Raw genomic sequence first — 14,730 nt, 5'->3', positions numbered from 1 at the left:
ATATAAATCACATTAACATACTGTATCTCTAATAAAATTAGGTATAATTTTAAAAAATTTCCAAATGTTGTAAATTTCAGTATTTACCTATTATAAGAAAAAAGAAATTGTTAATAGTGTGCCAAATTTTTATTTAATGGTAAAGAAGACATAGCCAATTCCTCCTTTAGAACCAGCAGACTTTACCAATAACAAAGTTAGAATGTTTGCTTAAGTTGGTTAATAAGTGAATTAAAAAAAAAGAATAAAAAAAAGTAAAGAAAAAATAAAAAAAATAAAAGAATAAAAAAATAAAAGTATAAAAAAAAAGAAAAGTATAAAAAAAAATAAAAGTATAAAAAAAAACAAAAATATAAAAAAAATAAAAGAATAATAGAAAAGCAGATAATTCTCCTAAGACAAACATAGGAACTCCCCGACTCAATGAGTTATCCGTTCTTTACTTTGCTTAGGAGTTACCCACTTTGAAAAATAAAAATTTAATTCACTCTTCACCAACCCAAGCAAACAATTCCAGTAATCTCCTAAGACAAACATAGGAACTCCCCGACTCAATGAGTTATCCGTTCTTTACTTTGCTTAGGAGTTTACTCACTTTGCAAAATAAAAAAAAAACACACCTCTTTTAAAGTCTCTTAAGCCACTTTGCACTCAGACATGTCTTTTCTTTCATGTCTTCTCTTTTTGTCTTCTCTTTTCTTTAAATTTTCACTTTCCTTGTCTTCTCTTTCATGTTTTCTTTTTTCTTTAAGACTTCCTTTTTCTTTTTTTTAGGTCTTCTCTACTCCTATTCAATGTGAACTTCTCTTAGGAGACTTTCAGATCGAAATAGGTATAGGAGGAAGATAGGTAATAAAGAGTAAGTAAGGAGGAGTTGCATAAATATAATCGAAGTTTTCTTGTAAACGGAGGATAATATGGAAAAAGAAGGCAAATTTTTTTTTTTTAGAGGAAAGTTGGGGTATATATATATTTGTAAAAAATCTATTTACGCGAAAAAAAAGTTACACATAACATGACTAATAATGAATTGGAGACTCTGTAGACTCTGTGACGTAATTTTGTGATTGCGCCTATCGATATTATCGATTATCGATATTAATACACTGATAATCAAACATTAGAGATACTGTAAAAGCTATAAAACAACGCGTAGGATAGACTGTACTATTATAGTAGATTTTTAGATGATGACGTCATTATATATAGGGTACGCCAAAATGAGTCAGTGCTATACAGTAATTAATTAGTATATTTACCAGAGCATTAAGGAGGCACTTTAAAAGTTAACCGTTTCTGTCACTTCTTTTTCGCCTTTCATAATAACATAAAATTTCTTACACAAAATAATAATCATAATATCGAAGTGAGTGTTACCAACTTAAAAAAATAATTATTTTTCGTTGATATTATTATCAATTCTAAGGACAACAATTATAGGTCAATTATAATTTTTATATGATTTCGAATTTCTTTTGATAAATAATATCAAAATTTAACTCATAAATTAAAACTGAATTTTGTAATTGGTCTGAATTTTGTAGTTGGTTTTTAAATTGTGCGTAGGAAAAAAAAACATTAATAAGTCACGATCAAACTTTTTAAAATTGTTTAACAATTAAAAAAAATATGCTTATATAACTATTTACGCTTTAATTTGAAAGTAAGATTTTTATATTTGTTTTATTTGTATAATGATTTATTAAAAATTAAGTTTTCAACATTATTTTTTTGTGACTACCTAGCGTAACCACGAAAAAATGTCCCGAAATGGCTGAGAATTATGACATTCGGCTGGAATTAAGTGTGGTATACATTGGAATTTTCCTACTAAAAAATTTCTTTATCAAACAAGGAGGGTTAACTATGACACTCCCATCATCTTTTATTTCTCCACTTCATAAAATTTTTATAGCTAACTTGTTTCTATCTACTGTATATTACTAACTACGAAACTCTCATAAGCCCATTTACAAACACTGAATTTTCGAAATAATCTATCATTATTTGTTGCACTCCCACCCACACAGATCATGAAAAATATTATTTTTGCAAGAGAACGTCTCCAAGATAACAAACTATAGAAAAGTCTGGAGATCAATGTAATATATCTAATTCATACTTACCGCTACAATTCATTTTCACATTTCATTCGCTTTGTACTATGTGACGATTCATCGGCAGATACCTCAACGAGCAGTCGTACGTGATTTTTTCGAAGAAGAGATCTAGAATTGTTGATGCGTTACAACAAAAGGTAAGTTTTTGCTTCGATTTTGTATTGTACGCTCCAAATATCAAGAATGAAATTGCTATGCAAGATAAAATATACACAGCCAGACTTCGATGTATGTAACAAAAATCAGGTAAGTGCGCTTATATACTCATGCTGGCATCCATATACAACAAGGACAGTAATATGTCCATATTATGTTGAAACATCCTGTCAACATTTTTTTTTTTCATGTTCAGAAATATAGATAACAATGTATTTTGGCTATGTGACCTGGCTTCGAGGGTTTATTTTTTTATAACATCGATTAGCAAAAGTTTGGATTGATGACGCAAAAAGTAAGTTCGATATTTTGTGAGATTTTTTTCTTCACTTGCACAAGATAGATAAAATGATTCGCTAACCAGAGCCTTCACCTTCTTATATGATTTGTAGCGGCCCAAGAATTGAAAATCACGTCAATTCGATCACATCACAGAAATCTGATTAATAAATTCGCTCGAAATCATTATAAAAAAACTTTTAATACGCGTAAATCTTTAAGTAGGAAAATGAGAAAATAATAATTCACATAATATTGAATGTACACCTCAAACTAATGTCAATGGAATAACAAAAATCCACCGTTTATTCTGAGAGAGATCTGGCCCATTCCACATCACGATCCATAAAATTTGTACGACATCCAATTCAGGAACACCGGATTAACCCGCGTAAGTCATTTAATTCAAAGATGAAATAAATTTGCCGGAACTTTTTCACTACGTGATGTCGAGATAGAATTTTTTACAAGTTGCATGACAAAAAGTCACGTGATCCCGTGATCGATAGTTGCCAACTCCAAAAATTATTATCAATTACCCGCACAAAACTCTTGTAGGATCGATCTATAGTATTGTAAAGTTTTTTATTGTTTATACAACACAGTAAAGATAAAAAAGACATTACATGAATCGGGACTTTCTCGTGATATATTATGTTACTATAAAAAGATTACATGTTTCGGATACATGATGAAACTTCCCTATCCTAAGCTCTATATTCGATTATTCAATGACTTGACCTTTTTTTATTACCCTCGATTGTTCACCGCTTTGTGAATCTTCCTCCGGTTTTGACCTTCATCCAACAATCAAACAATATGACCTAGAACCTTTTCAACCATACCTTTCGTATCTATATCCTCATTGCCATGCACAACGATTATCGGTTTTGATAGTTTGAATCGTTTGAATCTTGCCTTTATTGGTCATCAAACGAACATTCCACAAAATACACTTTTCCACATCTGATCTGGGACGATTACAAAATTCTTATCCATGAACAGGCCTTCTTTTTCAATCTCACTCGCCTTATTACGCTTACTGTTTGATAAAGTTGAATCAAGCTGTACGACATTCTGAGCAATACCCTTAAAAATCCTCGTCCTTCACTTTAGCTGTTCTAGTAAGTGTACAGTATTGCAAAATCGACTGAGCCAATGTCCATGGGTCCTGGGATGTTTTTTTTCTAGCTAAAGTTCAAACTTGCCTACGTTAGATTCGCACCAACAACCAAGTTCAAACATACATATTGCGATTTTGATGCTTCTTTTCCGCTGGTCTTGAGATGGATGTTCAGTTCGGCCATAAGATGTTTAGTACAACCTTGGAAGATTCGCCTTTCAGATCTTGGTAGACACATATGGAAAATACACATTTCACATAATTTTAATGGACCATACTAGTATGTTAATAAATTTGTTAACTACTACCAGGAATTCTCCGATATTAATTCTAGCCGAACTATTATTTCGGCCGGAATTAAGATTTTTCATTTGGATTTTCATGTTTTTTTAAAAAAAGTTATTGTTTCCATTTTAGGTTAAAGCAAAAAGTTGCCGTAGTAACTTTCTAAAATTCTACAGGCAAGTGATCTATTTGTCACACAATGCAGTAATTAGCCCCAGCCGGAATACTTGTGGAGTTTGCACTCCTTATCTATACAAAAGGAGCTTTGACCACATGATTTTATGTATTATTATAAGTCGGTTAAACTCATTCTGGAAAGACAAAAAAAGATCTCTTTTTTTTGGGGTATTGTAGCTCTTTCAAAAAAAACAAAAACCGCATTAACCTTTGTTCATCCCAACATTATTCAATAAGCTATTGTATCTTTAAATAATAGAGACATATTTGTCAATTTTTCTATCTATTTGATTATCTTATATTTTTTGCAAAATATAATATTTCTTATAATATTGTATAGTATCCATGATGAACAACGTAATTGTTTCGAAAAATGGTCGCAGTAAAGTAACACCAAACGGATGAATATCATTAACAAAAAAAAAATTATTTTTAAACTGTGAAGCAGTTTAATGCGTTGCGTTACAAATAATATTTTCCTCTTATTTTTTTTCCTTATTTTTTTTTAAATTTTTTTTTTTTTTTTTTTAAAAAAAAAATTATGTCGACGTCGATGGAATTATCGAATATATTATTTAAAGAATATATTAAAATTCTCGAATCTGGAGAATTCTCTGATATAGAAATATTAGTTGGAAAAGAACCAAACACTAAAATCTTTCGTTTACATACTTTCGTATTAAAAGTATGTTCACCATATTTTCGTATCGCATTAACGAATAGTAATTGGGTAAAAATTGAAAATAATATTATCAAATTTAAAAAACCGAATATTTCCGTTAAAGTATTCGAAATTATTACCAGGTAAGGCATAAGAAGAAAGCGTATTGAAAAATTTATCATATATTAGAAAGAATAATCTTATATTTACGATATATTGCTTTTTTTATCTTTTAGATATATATACGGCGGTGAACTTAAACTTGTGAATGATAATGTTAAGACGAATGTTGAACTCATGATTGCGGCGGATGAATTGTGTCTTGATGAATTATGTACATATGCCGAAGATTTTTTACTCAATAATAGAGAATCATTAAAATCCAATTTAGTACTTTTATTACATGTAACAACCGAATTTGATCAATTTACGAGAATATCACAATTTTATAAAGAAACTTATCGACAGAATCCTTCATTAATTTTCAAAGCAAAAGATTTTACTGATATTAAACGAGAATTTCTTCTTGAACTTTTAATTAAAAATAATCATTCACTAAAACCAATTGAAATTTGGGATAAACTTTCAGCATGGGTTATTGTTCAATCAGATGAATTATCATCAAATATTACAAATTGGACGGATGATAATGTAAAAACATTTGGTAAAATAGTTAATCCATTTCTTTCTTACGTTAATTTCGATAAAATAAGTCGTGAGGATTTTTTTCAAAAAATCAAACCATTCAAAAATATTTTTGATGATAAATTTTATATTAAAATTCTTGAATCTTGTTGTTTTAATGATTTTTAATAATAGAGTAATTTATATTATTTATATATTATTTATATAAAAAAAATTATATATATACAGATATATATGTATATATATATTTTTAGCGTTATTTAGCGTACGTTATGTAATTAGTACATAAATTTCTAAATAAATACCTGTCTGTATATACATATTTTTATAAATGAAAAATTAAAGTTAAGGTTAAATTAAAAAATGGCAACATACAGTATATATAACAGTCTTATCTTTCCATCTTTTTATAGTCGGGATATTTTTTCCGATATTGTTTCCACTTTAGGTCAAAGTAATTCCGACCTAAATTTATAAATTTTTGGGTATAAAAATTATTCTTTTTTTCGGCGTGGGTATCGGTAAAATTCGGATTCGTCTAGTTTTAACAATTCCGGAAAATTTTTAAGTGAATATCATTGACATATATATGAACAAAAAAATAAATATTTACGCACCGCTCATTGTTTTATTTTTTTTTTCTTTCATTTTTTTTTCCTTTTTTCTCTTGGAAAAAAAAAAAAAATTACATACAAATATTTTCTCATTTTTTTCTTTTAAAAAATGAATACGGAACTATCAAATTTATTACTTAGAGGATATACTAAAATTCTTGAAACTGGAGAATTTTATGACATAGAAATATTAGTCGGAGAACAACCGAACACTAAAATTTTTCGTTTACATTCTTTCGTATTGAAAGTATGTTCACCATATTTTCGTACCGCATTATCAAGTAATTGGATAAAAATTGAAAATAATATTATTAAATTTAAAAAACCAAATATTTCAGTAAAAGTATTCGACATTCTTACCAAGTAAGTAAATAATATATATATATATATAATTTTATCGGCAACGACGTTGAAAAATACAACAATTATTAATAAAAATTCTATCTATTTAATTTTTTATAGGTTTATATATAGTGGTAAACTTGAACTTGAAAATAATAATGTCAAAACAAATGTTGCACTTTTAATTGCAGCTGATGAATTATGTCTTAGTGATTTATGCATTTATATTGAGAAATGTCTTTTAAAGAACGTAGAATTATTAAAACAAAATTTTGTTCTTATTCAAGATATTTCAAACAAATTCACTCAATTTATATACTTATCACAATTTTATAATGATACTTTTCAAAAAGATCCTTCATTAATTTTTAAAGCAAATGATTTCACTACAATCAAAAAAGAAATTCTTCTTGATATTATTGCTAACAAAAATCATTTTTTAAATCCTATTGAAATTTGGGATAAACTTATGGAATGGGCTATTGATCAATCTAATGAATTACCTTCTGATGTTACAAAATGGACTGATATTAATGTAACAATATTTAAGAAATTAATTCAACCATTTATATCTCATATTAATTTTCAAGAAATAACTCGTGTAGACTTTTTTCAAAAAATTAAACCTTTCAAGAATGTTTTTGATGACAAATTTTATATTAAAATTCTTGAACATTATTCTTTCAATAATATTCATGATGAGTTAATGAATTCTCCAGAATTTATATCGGAACCTTCTATGCCTTTTTTTATTTCACCCCCTTCATCTCCTTTAATGCCAAACAATTCTAACCGTAATTATAATTATATTCCCGGCCGTTCCCGTTCTATGCGCTCCGTTCGCTTTAACTCTATTCCTCCTCCCCCACCACCTCCTCCCCCCGTCTCTCAGCCTATCTCTCAAAGTATGCCACATATCCCACCTCCACCCATTCGATACCCGCTTCCTGGTCCGCGTCCTCATTTCCGTGGGAGAGGGGGTAGATTTTAGTTTTTAAAATATAGAAATTTTGAGATTATTGGGATCATAAATTATCTATATATATTATTCCCTTGTTTATTTTTTTATTTAATTTTTTTTTTTAAATATTCTGGTCAGAATTAAATAATCTAAGGTTAATCAATTTTTCAAATAGTTTGGGCGTAATGTGTAAAGTGCGAGTGTACATTTTTGACCTGCTGTTACAAAAACAAATCAATTTGTAATTAAAAAATTCTTTTGATAGAATTTTAGAAATTTCTAATGTAAATAAATAAATTTTTCTTTTTTTTTCACGAAAAATCAAAATTTTTTTTCCCATTTTATTTTTGTTTTTGAAAAAAAATATGTTTGAAAATATTTTAAATATATTTAAAGAAAATTATTTTTATCCTGATGTTATGACTTCGTCAGGATTTCAATAAATGGACTAGCGGATGCTTAATTTCAATTAAGGGCGAGAACTAACAAGAAAGTTATATAATGGATCGCTAAAATCGGATCCATTACCGTTTATAAGGCTATTTGTTAGATGTAGACGTTCAATATAAATCCTATTTTTGTCCTTAAAAAGGCCATGAAGATGCACTTTTGGCTTTACGTGAATTTTAATTAGCTCACGGTGATTCCATACCCTTTAATTAATGATATACTGCAAATACTTTTATAAGTGATCCGACAAACTCGTCAAATCTAATAAATTTATGGTACTTCCTTATATCGCTCCTGAAGTACTATGTGGAAGCCCGATGATACTAATTCTTCCGATATGATTTCTTGATATTCCTTAAATATTTGTAAGGAATTAAGACCAAAGATTGTTGAAGATATTGAAGTGACCGAACAGAACAGGAATATTCTAGATTAATGATCTTGATAAAAGACCAAAAGTGAGTAATTATGAATTTTTAAATATTGATGCAAATATACAGCATACAAATCATAATTGAGGAGCGACTATACCTATCTTGTTATATAAGTAGAATAATTGATTATTCTGCAAGATTAAATGATGATGAATGGTTGTATCATTTACGTTTATTTACGTTAAATTTAGACAAAATAATCGTATAGAGTATATATATATTTATTACTTTAATAAATTTTATTACCGCAATGGCCTTTAAACATTACCCAATTATTGCTTAAATATATTAAATATGATTATTCTTTGAAGTCATCGTATTCCTCATAATTCAACTCTTTCCTTAAATATTGCGAAGATAAATCTAGAAATTAAGGAATTAAGATTGCGAAGCGACTTAATGGCTTATTTATGACTTCTTTTAACTTTATCACCAAAGTTATCTAGCTTTTACCATTTTTTATTCAAAATTTTCGCATTTTTAAACATTTTGTCCGTTTAGTATCACGACAGAATAGTATTCGCAAAAAAAAGGGTTTCTAGCGGAATCGTTAAATTTATTATTCAAAAATCCTTGAAACTTGTGAATTCTCTGATATTTTTCTTATACTATAATTTTGTAAAGAAGCGTATCAGGAGAATCCTTCCCTAGTTCTTTTAAAGCAGATAAACTCGCATCGATCAAACAAATTTCTTAGAGATTATTTAAAATCATTGTCGCAAAGTGAATAATGCAATAACGGTTTGTACCTTAATCATTTATATCGCTTAATTTATTATAAATAAAAAAAATATTTACGATAATTATATAGTTCATTTATTGCTAGTTAAATAAATATTATAAACATGAAGCTTATTTATAAATTCAATTTATTTGTACGTGAGTTAGAGGTAAATTTTGCTAAATTATTAATTTAGAAAACTATATTTTCAATAATTTATTGATATTGAATATGCAATTTAATAGTATGAATTTTGGTCTATTTTTTTTTGGAATGTAGAATTACTCTGCTTTAAGTTGGGTGTGTTAGGCTCCAAAGATATTTTAGTTCCTCATTTACACTTTTTTAGGATTGCGGGAATATTGTTTATCAAATGGATGCTTTAATTTATCAATCTTAATATACATACATTTAAAAATGAACATTACATTTATTTAATAAAATTTCAGAGTTTGTTGTAATCATTTATTAATAATAAATTTAAAGCGACAAATTATGGTAGTTAGCCAACATTAGCGGATAATTCCGGTCAGAATTACAGAACTGAATCTGGGTCCTGGGACTCGATCCATCCCTTACATTACACGTGATGCCCGTTCCCATTTCTAGGTTAGGGTAGGCCCAAATTTAAGCAATACAGGTTGATCATGTAAAAAAAAAATTTTTTTTTTCCTTAAAAAACCACAACATAAATGACTATGGAAATAATGGAACTATCGAATTTATTAGTTAAGGAATATACTAGAATCCTTAAAACTGGTGAATTTTATGATATAGAAGTATTAGTTGGAGAAAAAGCAAACACAAAAATTTTTCGTTTACATTCTTTTGTATTAAAAGTTTGTTCGCCTTATTTTCGTGATGCATTTTCAAATAAGAAAATAAAAGTTGAAAATAATATTATTAAATTTAATAAACCAAATATTTCCGTAAAAGTATTCGAAATACTTATCAAGTAAGTAATATACTGTATATAATAATCAATAGTAACGTTTGTGGGTTTTATACGACTACGTTATAATTATTGATTAATTTTATATTAATTTTAGGTATATTTATAGTGGTAAACTTGAACTTGCAAATAATGATGTTAAGACAAACATTGCACTTTTAATTGCAGCTGATGAATTATGTCTTAAAGAATTGTGCTCTTATATTGAAGATTTTCTTCTTATCAACAAAGAATCATTAAAATCGAACTTCGTTTTTGTTTCGCATATCACAAATAGATTTGATCAGTTTACGAAATTATCCCAATTTTGTAAAGATGCTTTCCAGGAGGATCCTTCAGTAGTTCTAAGAGCAGATGATTTCGTTACACTCAATCAAGAACGCCTTTTTGAATATTTGACTAAGGACAATGATTCTTTAAGACAAATTGAAGTTTGGGATAAGCTTATTGAATGGGCTATTGCAACATCTGATGATGAATTACCATCAGATGTCTCAAAGTGGACTGAAGATAATATAAAAGCATTTGGTACCTTAATTCAACGATTTATCCCTATTATTGATTTTCAAAAGATGAGTCGTCTAGATTTTATGCAAAAAGTCAATAAATTTAGAAGAATTTTTGATAATGAGCATTTTATTGATATTATTGAATATTTCGTTTGCACAGATTTTTCACAATTGGTGGATGATGCACAATTGGTGGACGATATAGATTCTAAAATAATTGATTTAAGAGGTGCTTCATTTATTGCTGATCGGATAAAAATCACGAAACAACAAGGAAGGGGGATTACTTATCATTTTAATTTACTTGTACGTGGAAGTAGAGATGGATTTAGCAAAGATACATTTCATAATTTATGTGATAATAAGGGACCTACAGTTACTATTGCCCGTGTTAAAAGTTCTAATGAGATTCTTGGAGGATTTAATCCATGTAATTGGTATTCTGTGTCTGGTTTTGGTGATTTTATTAGTACTAAAGAAAGTTTTATTTTTTCTTTATATAATAATAATTTAGAAAATTCTATCTTCAGTAAAGTTGTTGATATTGAACATGCAATTTATAATAGTTCAGGATATGGTCCATGTTTTGGAAGCGGAAAATCAGATCTTGATTTATTTTCATGTAATAAAAAGGGTCGATGTGTTAAAACAAGTTATGAAAAAGCAATTAGAAGAAGTGAGAAATATTTTGAAATAATTGATTATGAAGTATTTCAGATTATTTATAATTGTATTAGATGAAATAGTATATATTTATTTATATTTGTTTTCTAGTTTTTTTTTAAAAAAATAATTTAAATTTTTTAATTTTACAAAAATCTTATTTCTTTATTGTAAACTTGTTTATTTATTCACTTTAATAAAAGATTTATTATATTACATTTGTGATATATACCGTAGTACGTAATATTGACGCTATAAATAAATGAAAAAATCATACAATTATCTTTACATCATGATGAGTAGCATTTCTCTTCTCTATTCTCTCCGTTTTATGTTTATTTTTAATTTTGTTACGTTAAAAGATAAACTCCACCAGCAAGTGCGCCGCAAGATTAAATGTAATAATAATTAAAAATTATGATGGATTTTCTATTATTTATTTATTTTAAATTAGACGAGATTCATCATATACAATATATAAATATTTTTTCATTATTTGCTAATATATTTTTTTTTTTATGCCAAGAACGTTAAACCGTATTAATTCAGCATAAAAAAGTTCCTGATACGTAAAGACCCTAATAACTTTTTATTCATCAATTCTGGAGACATGAGAATACCACCATTTTATGTCTCTCTTTTTGATGAATTCAATGAAAATGAATGTATTTATCTTTCTTTATTCAATAGATGAAAATATTAACGTCGTCAAAATTGTTATATTATTATTACTCTTCTATCAAATTTATATGTTGGGAATTAAAAAAAAGTAACTCCTACCGAATATTTCAAAAGTTCATGCTGGTGGGAGCAATTCTAAATTGTACAAATAAAAACAAAAAAAAAAATTGGGATTTTATTTTAACAATTTACGTTGTTTAAATTGAGTTTCGTTTAGATTGTACATGGATTGATTATGGATCAAAATTTTTATGTTTATTTAGTTCATCACGAAGTTGAATAATACAATACAAGAATGTGCATGTATAACATATTTAACTTTTTGCGCAGAGGCGTAAGCTCTAACAGAACCGTACATTATATACTCTAGATTTACCAGAGGTAATAATATGAACCGTAATTCTTCTAAAGAGGTAGAAATTATTTTGATTTTTCGTGTGGCCAATAATGTTCACTATACAATGTTCTAGAATTATTAGGATCCAAATGCGTAACTACTGATATTCAAATATTATAGCCTCAATTTATGAATCGTGTTCTTAACATTTAGTTAGATGCGGTCCGATTATGAAGTGTGGAGTCAACTTTCAAACAAAAACATTAATACATACTTTATATAGTTTTTGGTTCAATTTTTTAATTTTAATTCAATTAAATTAATGATTAACATAACCATCAACTACTTTTAGTGAAGTCCTTTTCCTCAGGTAAAGTTTTCTGGTAGGTCACAACCAAAAGAATGTACTTTGCAAATGTAAATTGGTCATTTTATAAAGACTTTATGGGCAACTTTGTTTTAAAAAAAAATTTGTATCACTATTATTTCGAAATTACCGAATAGGAAAAATGTAGCATCCGGTTTTTTCTGTGATTAGATGAGGTGGTGTTTCACTTACAATATATTTGACTTGGCGAATATTGTAAATACGGTATAATATTAATTAACTTTATCAATCTATTAATTTAAGATTATTTCTCTTCATAGTACTAGCTTTATGAGTGACAAATATATCAGAAATAAATGAATACGTCCAAACTTATCGCAAGCTACAAATTTATGTTTTATGATTACCATTTAACTAAAAATGGAGCGTCCCATGTGATGCTTGCCAGGTTGATGCGCCATCTGATCATAAAAACAATGAATACGATTGTCACTTTATTTCCAATCTACCAGATTTAGGGTAAAATACTTCCAAAATCAAAAGTCAGGCGTTTGTTTATATAATAATTAAAAAATTTTTTTGTAATATAACTTTATTTGGAAATGGTATCACTAAAAATGACAAATTTTATTAGTAAATGTTGTTGATTTCGGCGCTGGTCAAGAATTATAAGTTCTTTTTTTTTTTATAAAAAAAAAAGGAAAAAATAAAAAATAAATAGCTCAATTTATTTATTTTTTTTTTATTTTAATAATGTCTACGAAATTATCGAATTTACTATTTGAAGGATATGCCAAAATCCTTGAAACTGGTGAATTTTCCGATACAGAAATATTAGTCGGAGAAGAACCAAATACTAGAATTTTTCGTTTACATTCTTTTGTTTTAAAAGTTCATTCTCCTTATTTTCGTAGTGCATTTTTAAATTATTGGATAAGAATTGAAAATAATATTATTAGGTTTCAAAAACCAAATATCTCTGGAGAAGTATTCGAAATTCTTATCAAGTGAGTATAACTGAAGAAAAATAAATATATTATCTATATTACTAATTGCTAATAACTGATAGTTTTATTATAAATTTAGATATATGTATAGCGGTAAACTTGAACTTGCAAATAATGATATTAAAACAAATATAGCTATTTTAATTGCTGCTGATGAATTATGCCTTGATGAACTGTGTTCTTATATTGAAAATTTTCTACTTATCGACAAAGAATCAATAAAATCAAACTTTAATTTTATTTTATACACCACAAATAAATTTGAGCAGTTTATAAAACTGTCACAATTTTGTAAGGAATCTTTTCAAGAAAATCCTTCACTAGTTCTAAGAGCAGATGATTTCGTTACAATCGAACAAGAATATTTTATTGAATACTTGACTAAAAATAATGATTCTTTAAAACAAATTGAAGTTTGGGATAAGCTTATGGAATGGGCTATTGCAAAATCTAATAATGAATTACCATCAGACATCACAATGTGGACTATTGATAATATTACTACTTTTGATACCTTAATTCAACCATTTATCTCCCTCATTAATTTTCAAAAAATAAGCCGTTTGGATTTTTTTCAAAAAATCAAACCATTTAAAAGCATTTTTGATGATAAATTTTATATTAAGATTATTGAATATTATTGCTTTAATAATGATTATAAATTAGTAAATTATATAGATTCTCAAATAATTAATTTAAAAGATGCTAAATTTATCTCTAAATGGATAAAACTTATGAAACAACAAAAACAGGGAATTGTTTATGATTTTAATTTACTTATACGCGGAAGTAGAGATGGCTTTAACAAATCTATATTTCATGAACATTGTGATAATAAAGGACCTACAGTCACTATTGCTCGTGTTAAAAATTCCAATGAGATCCTTGGAGGATTTAATCCACTTAATTGGGAATCCAATAAAGATTATGGAGAAACTAAAGAAAGTTTCATTTTTTCTTTAGATAAGGATAATTTAGTTAATTCTATTTTCAGTAAGGTTGTTGATGATAAATGTGCAATTTTTAATGGCCAAAATTATGGTCCAATTTTTGGGTCTGGAAGTTCAGATTTTGAATTATTATATAAAAAGAAACAAGGTCAATGTTCTAATGTAAATTATGAAAAAGCGATCAGACAAAGTAATGAATATTTTGAAATAGATGATTATGAAGTATTTCAAGTTGTTTATAAATAATTGGTTCTCAAAAAAAAATTAAAACAGTACTATATATTTTTTCGATTGATATTGGTAGATCAAAATAAAAAGATAAAAATAAATTTCTG

At 27.3% G+C, this 14,730-nt stretch overlaps 4 protein-coding genes across 4 annotated transcripts; all 4 read left to right on the top strand.

Annotated features, from left to right (window-relative positions):
- The first annotated feature begins 4,670 nt into the window (after nucleotides 1-4,670).
- On the top strand, nucleotides 4,671-5,779 carry OCT59_019990 (uncharacterized protein). The gene is made up of 2 exons (XM_025333299.2): nucleotides 4,671-4,944; nucleotides 5,038-5,779. The coding sequence occupies exons 1-2, from the start codon at nucleotides 4,682-4,684 to the stop codon at nucleotides 5,612-5,614; spliced, it is 840 nt and encodes a 279-aa protein (XP_025164072.2). The 5' UTR covers nucleotides 4,671-4,681; the 3' UTR covers nucleotides 5,615-5,779.
- Nucleotides 5,780-6,169: 390 nt separating this feature from the next.
- Nucleotides 6,170-7,393, top strand: OCT59_019989 (uncharacterized protein; the record flags this gene model as incomplete). Its single annotated transcript, XM_025332878.2, has 2 exons — nucleotides 6,170-6,423; nucleotides 6,523-7,393. 2 exons carry the CDS (start codon nucleotides 6,170-6,172, stop codon nucleotides 7,391-7,393), a joined length of 1,125 nt encoding a protein of 374 aa, XP_025165986.1.
- A 2,267-nt stretch (nucleotides 7,394-9,660) lies between these two features.
- OCT59_019988 (uncharacterized protein) lies at nucleotides 9,661-11,170 on the top strand (the record flags this gene model as incomplete). Its single annotated transcript, XM_025328585.2, has 2 exons — nucleotides 9,661-9,923; nucleotides 10,018-11,170. The coding sequence occupies 2 exons, from the start codon at nucleotides 9,661-9,663 to the stop codon at nucleotides 11,168-11,170; spliced, it is 1,416 nt and encodes a 471-aa protein (XP_025165985.2).
- A 1,913-nt stretch (nucleotides 11,171-13,083) lies between these two features.
- On the top strand, nucleotides 13,084-14,730 carry OCT59_019987 (uncharacterized protein). Its single transcript, XM_025328584.2, has 2 exons — nucleotides 13,084-13,445; nucleotides 13,525-14,730. The coding sequence occupies exons 1-2, from the start codon at nucleotides 13,192-13,194 to the stop codon at nucleotides 14,639-14,641; spliced, it is 1,371 nt and encodes a 456-aa protein (XP_025165984.1). The 5' UTR covers nucleotides 13,084-13,191; the 3' UTR covers nucleotides 14,642-14,730.

Source organism: Rhizophagus irregularis, chromosome 29 (genome assembly GCF_026210795.1).
Source record: "Rhizophagus irregularis chromosome 29, complete sequence".
Lineage (NCBI taxonomy): Eukaryota > Fungi > Glomeromycota > Glomeromycetes > Glomerales > Glomeraceae > Rhizophagus > Rhizophagus irregularis.
This window is presented reverse-complemented; position numbering and strand designations above follow the sequence as displayed.

Bases quoted from the DNA above. Each gene is read 5' to 3' on its own strand.
- OCT59_019990 (XM_025333299.2), top strand. From the start codon at position 4,682: ATGTCGACGTCGATGGAATTATCGAATATATTATTTAAAGAATATATT. The intron at 4,945-5,037 runs GTAAGGCATAAG...TTTATCTTTTAG, and splicing joins GTATTCGAAATTATTACCAG to ATATATATACGGCGGTGAAC.
- OCT59_019987 (XM_025328584.2), top strand. From the start codon at position 13,192: ATGTCTACGAAATTATCGAATTTACTATTTGAAGGATATGCCAAAATC. The intron at 13,446-13,524 runs GTGAGTATAACT...TTATAAATTTAG, and splicing joins GTATTCGAAATTCTTATCAA to ATATATGTATAGCGGTAAAC.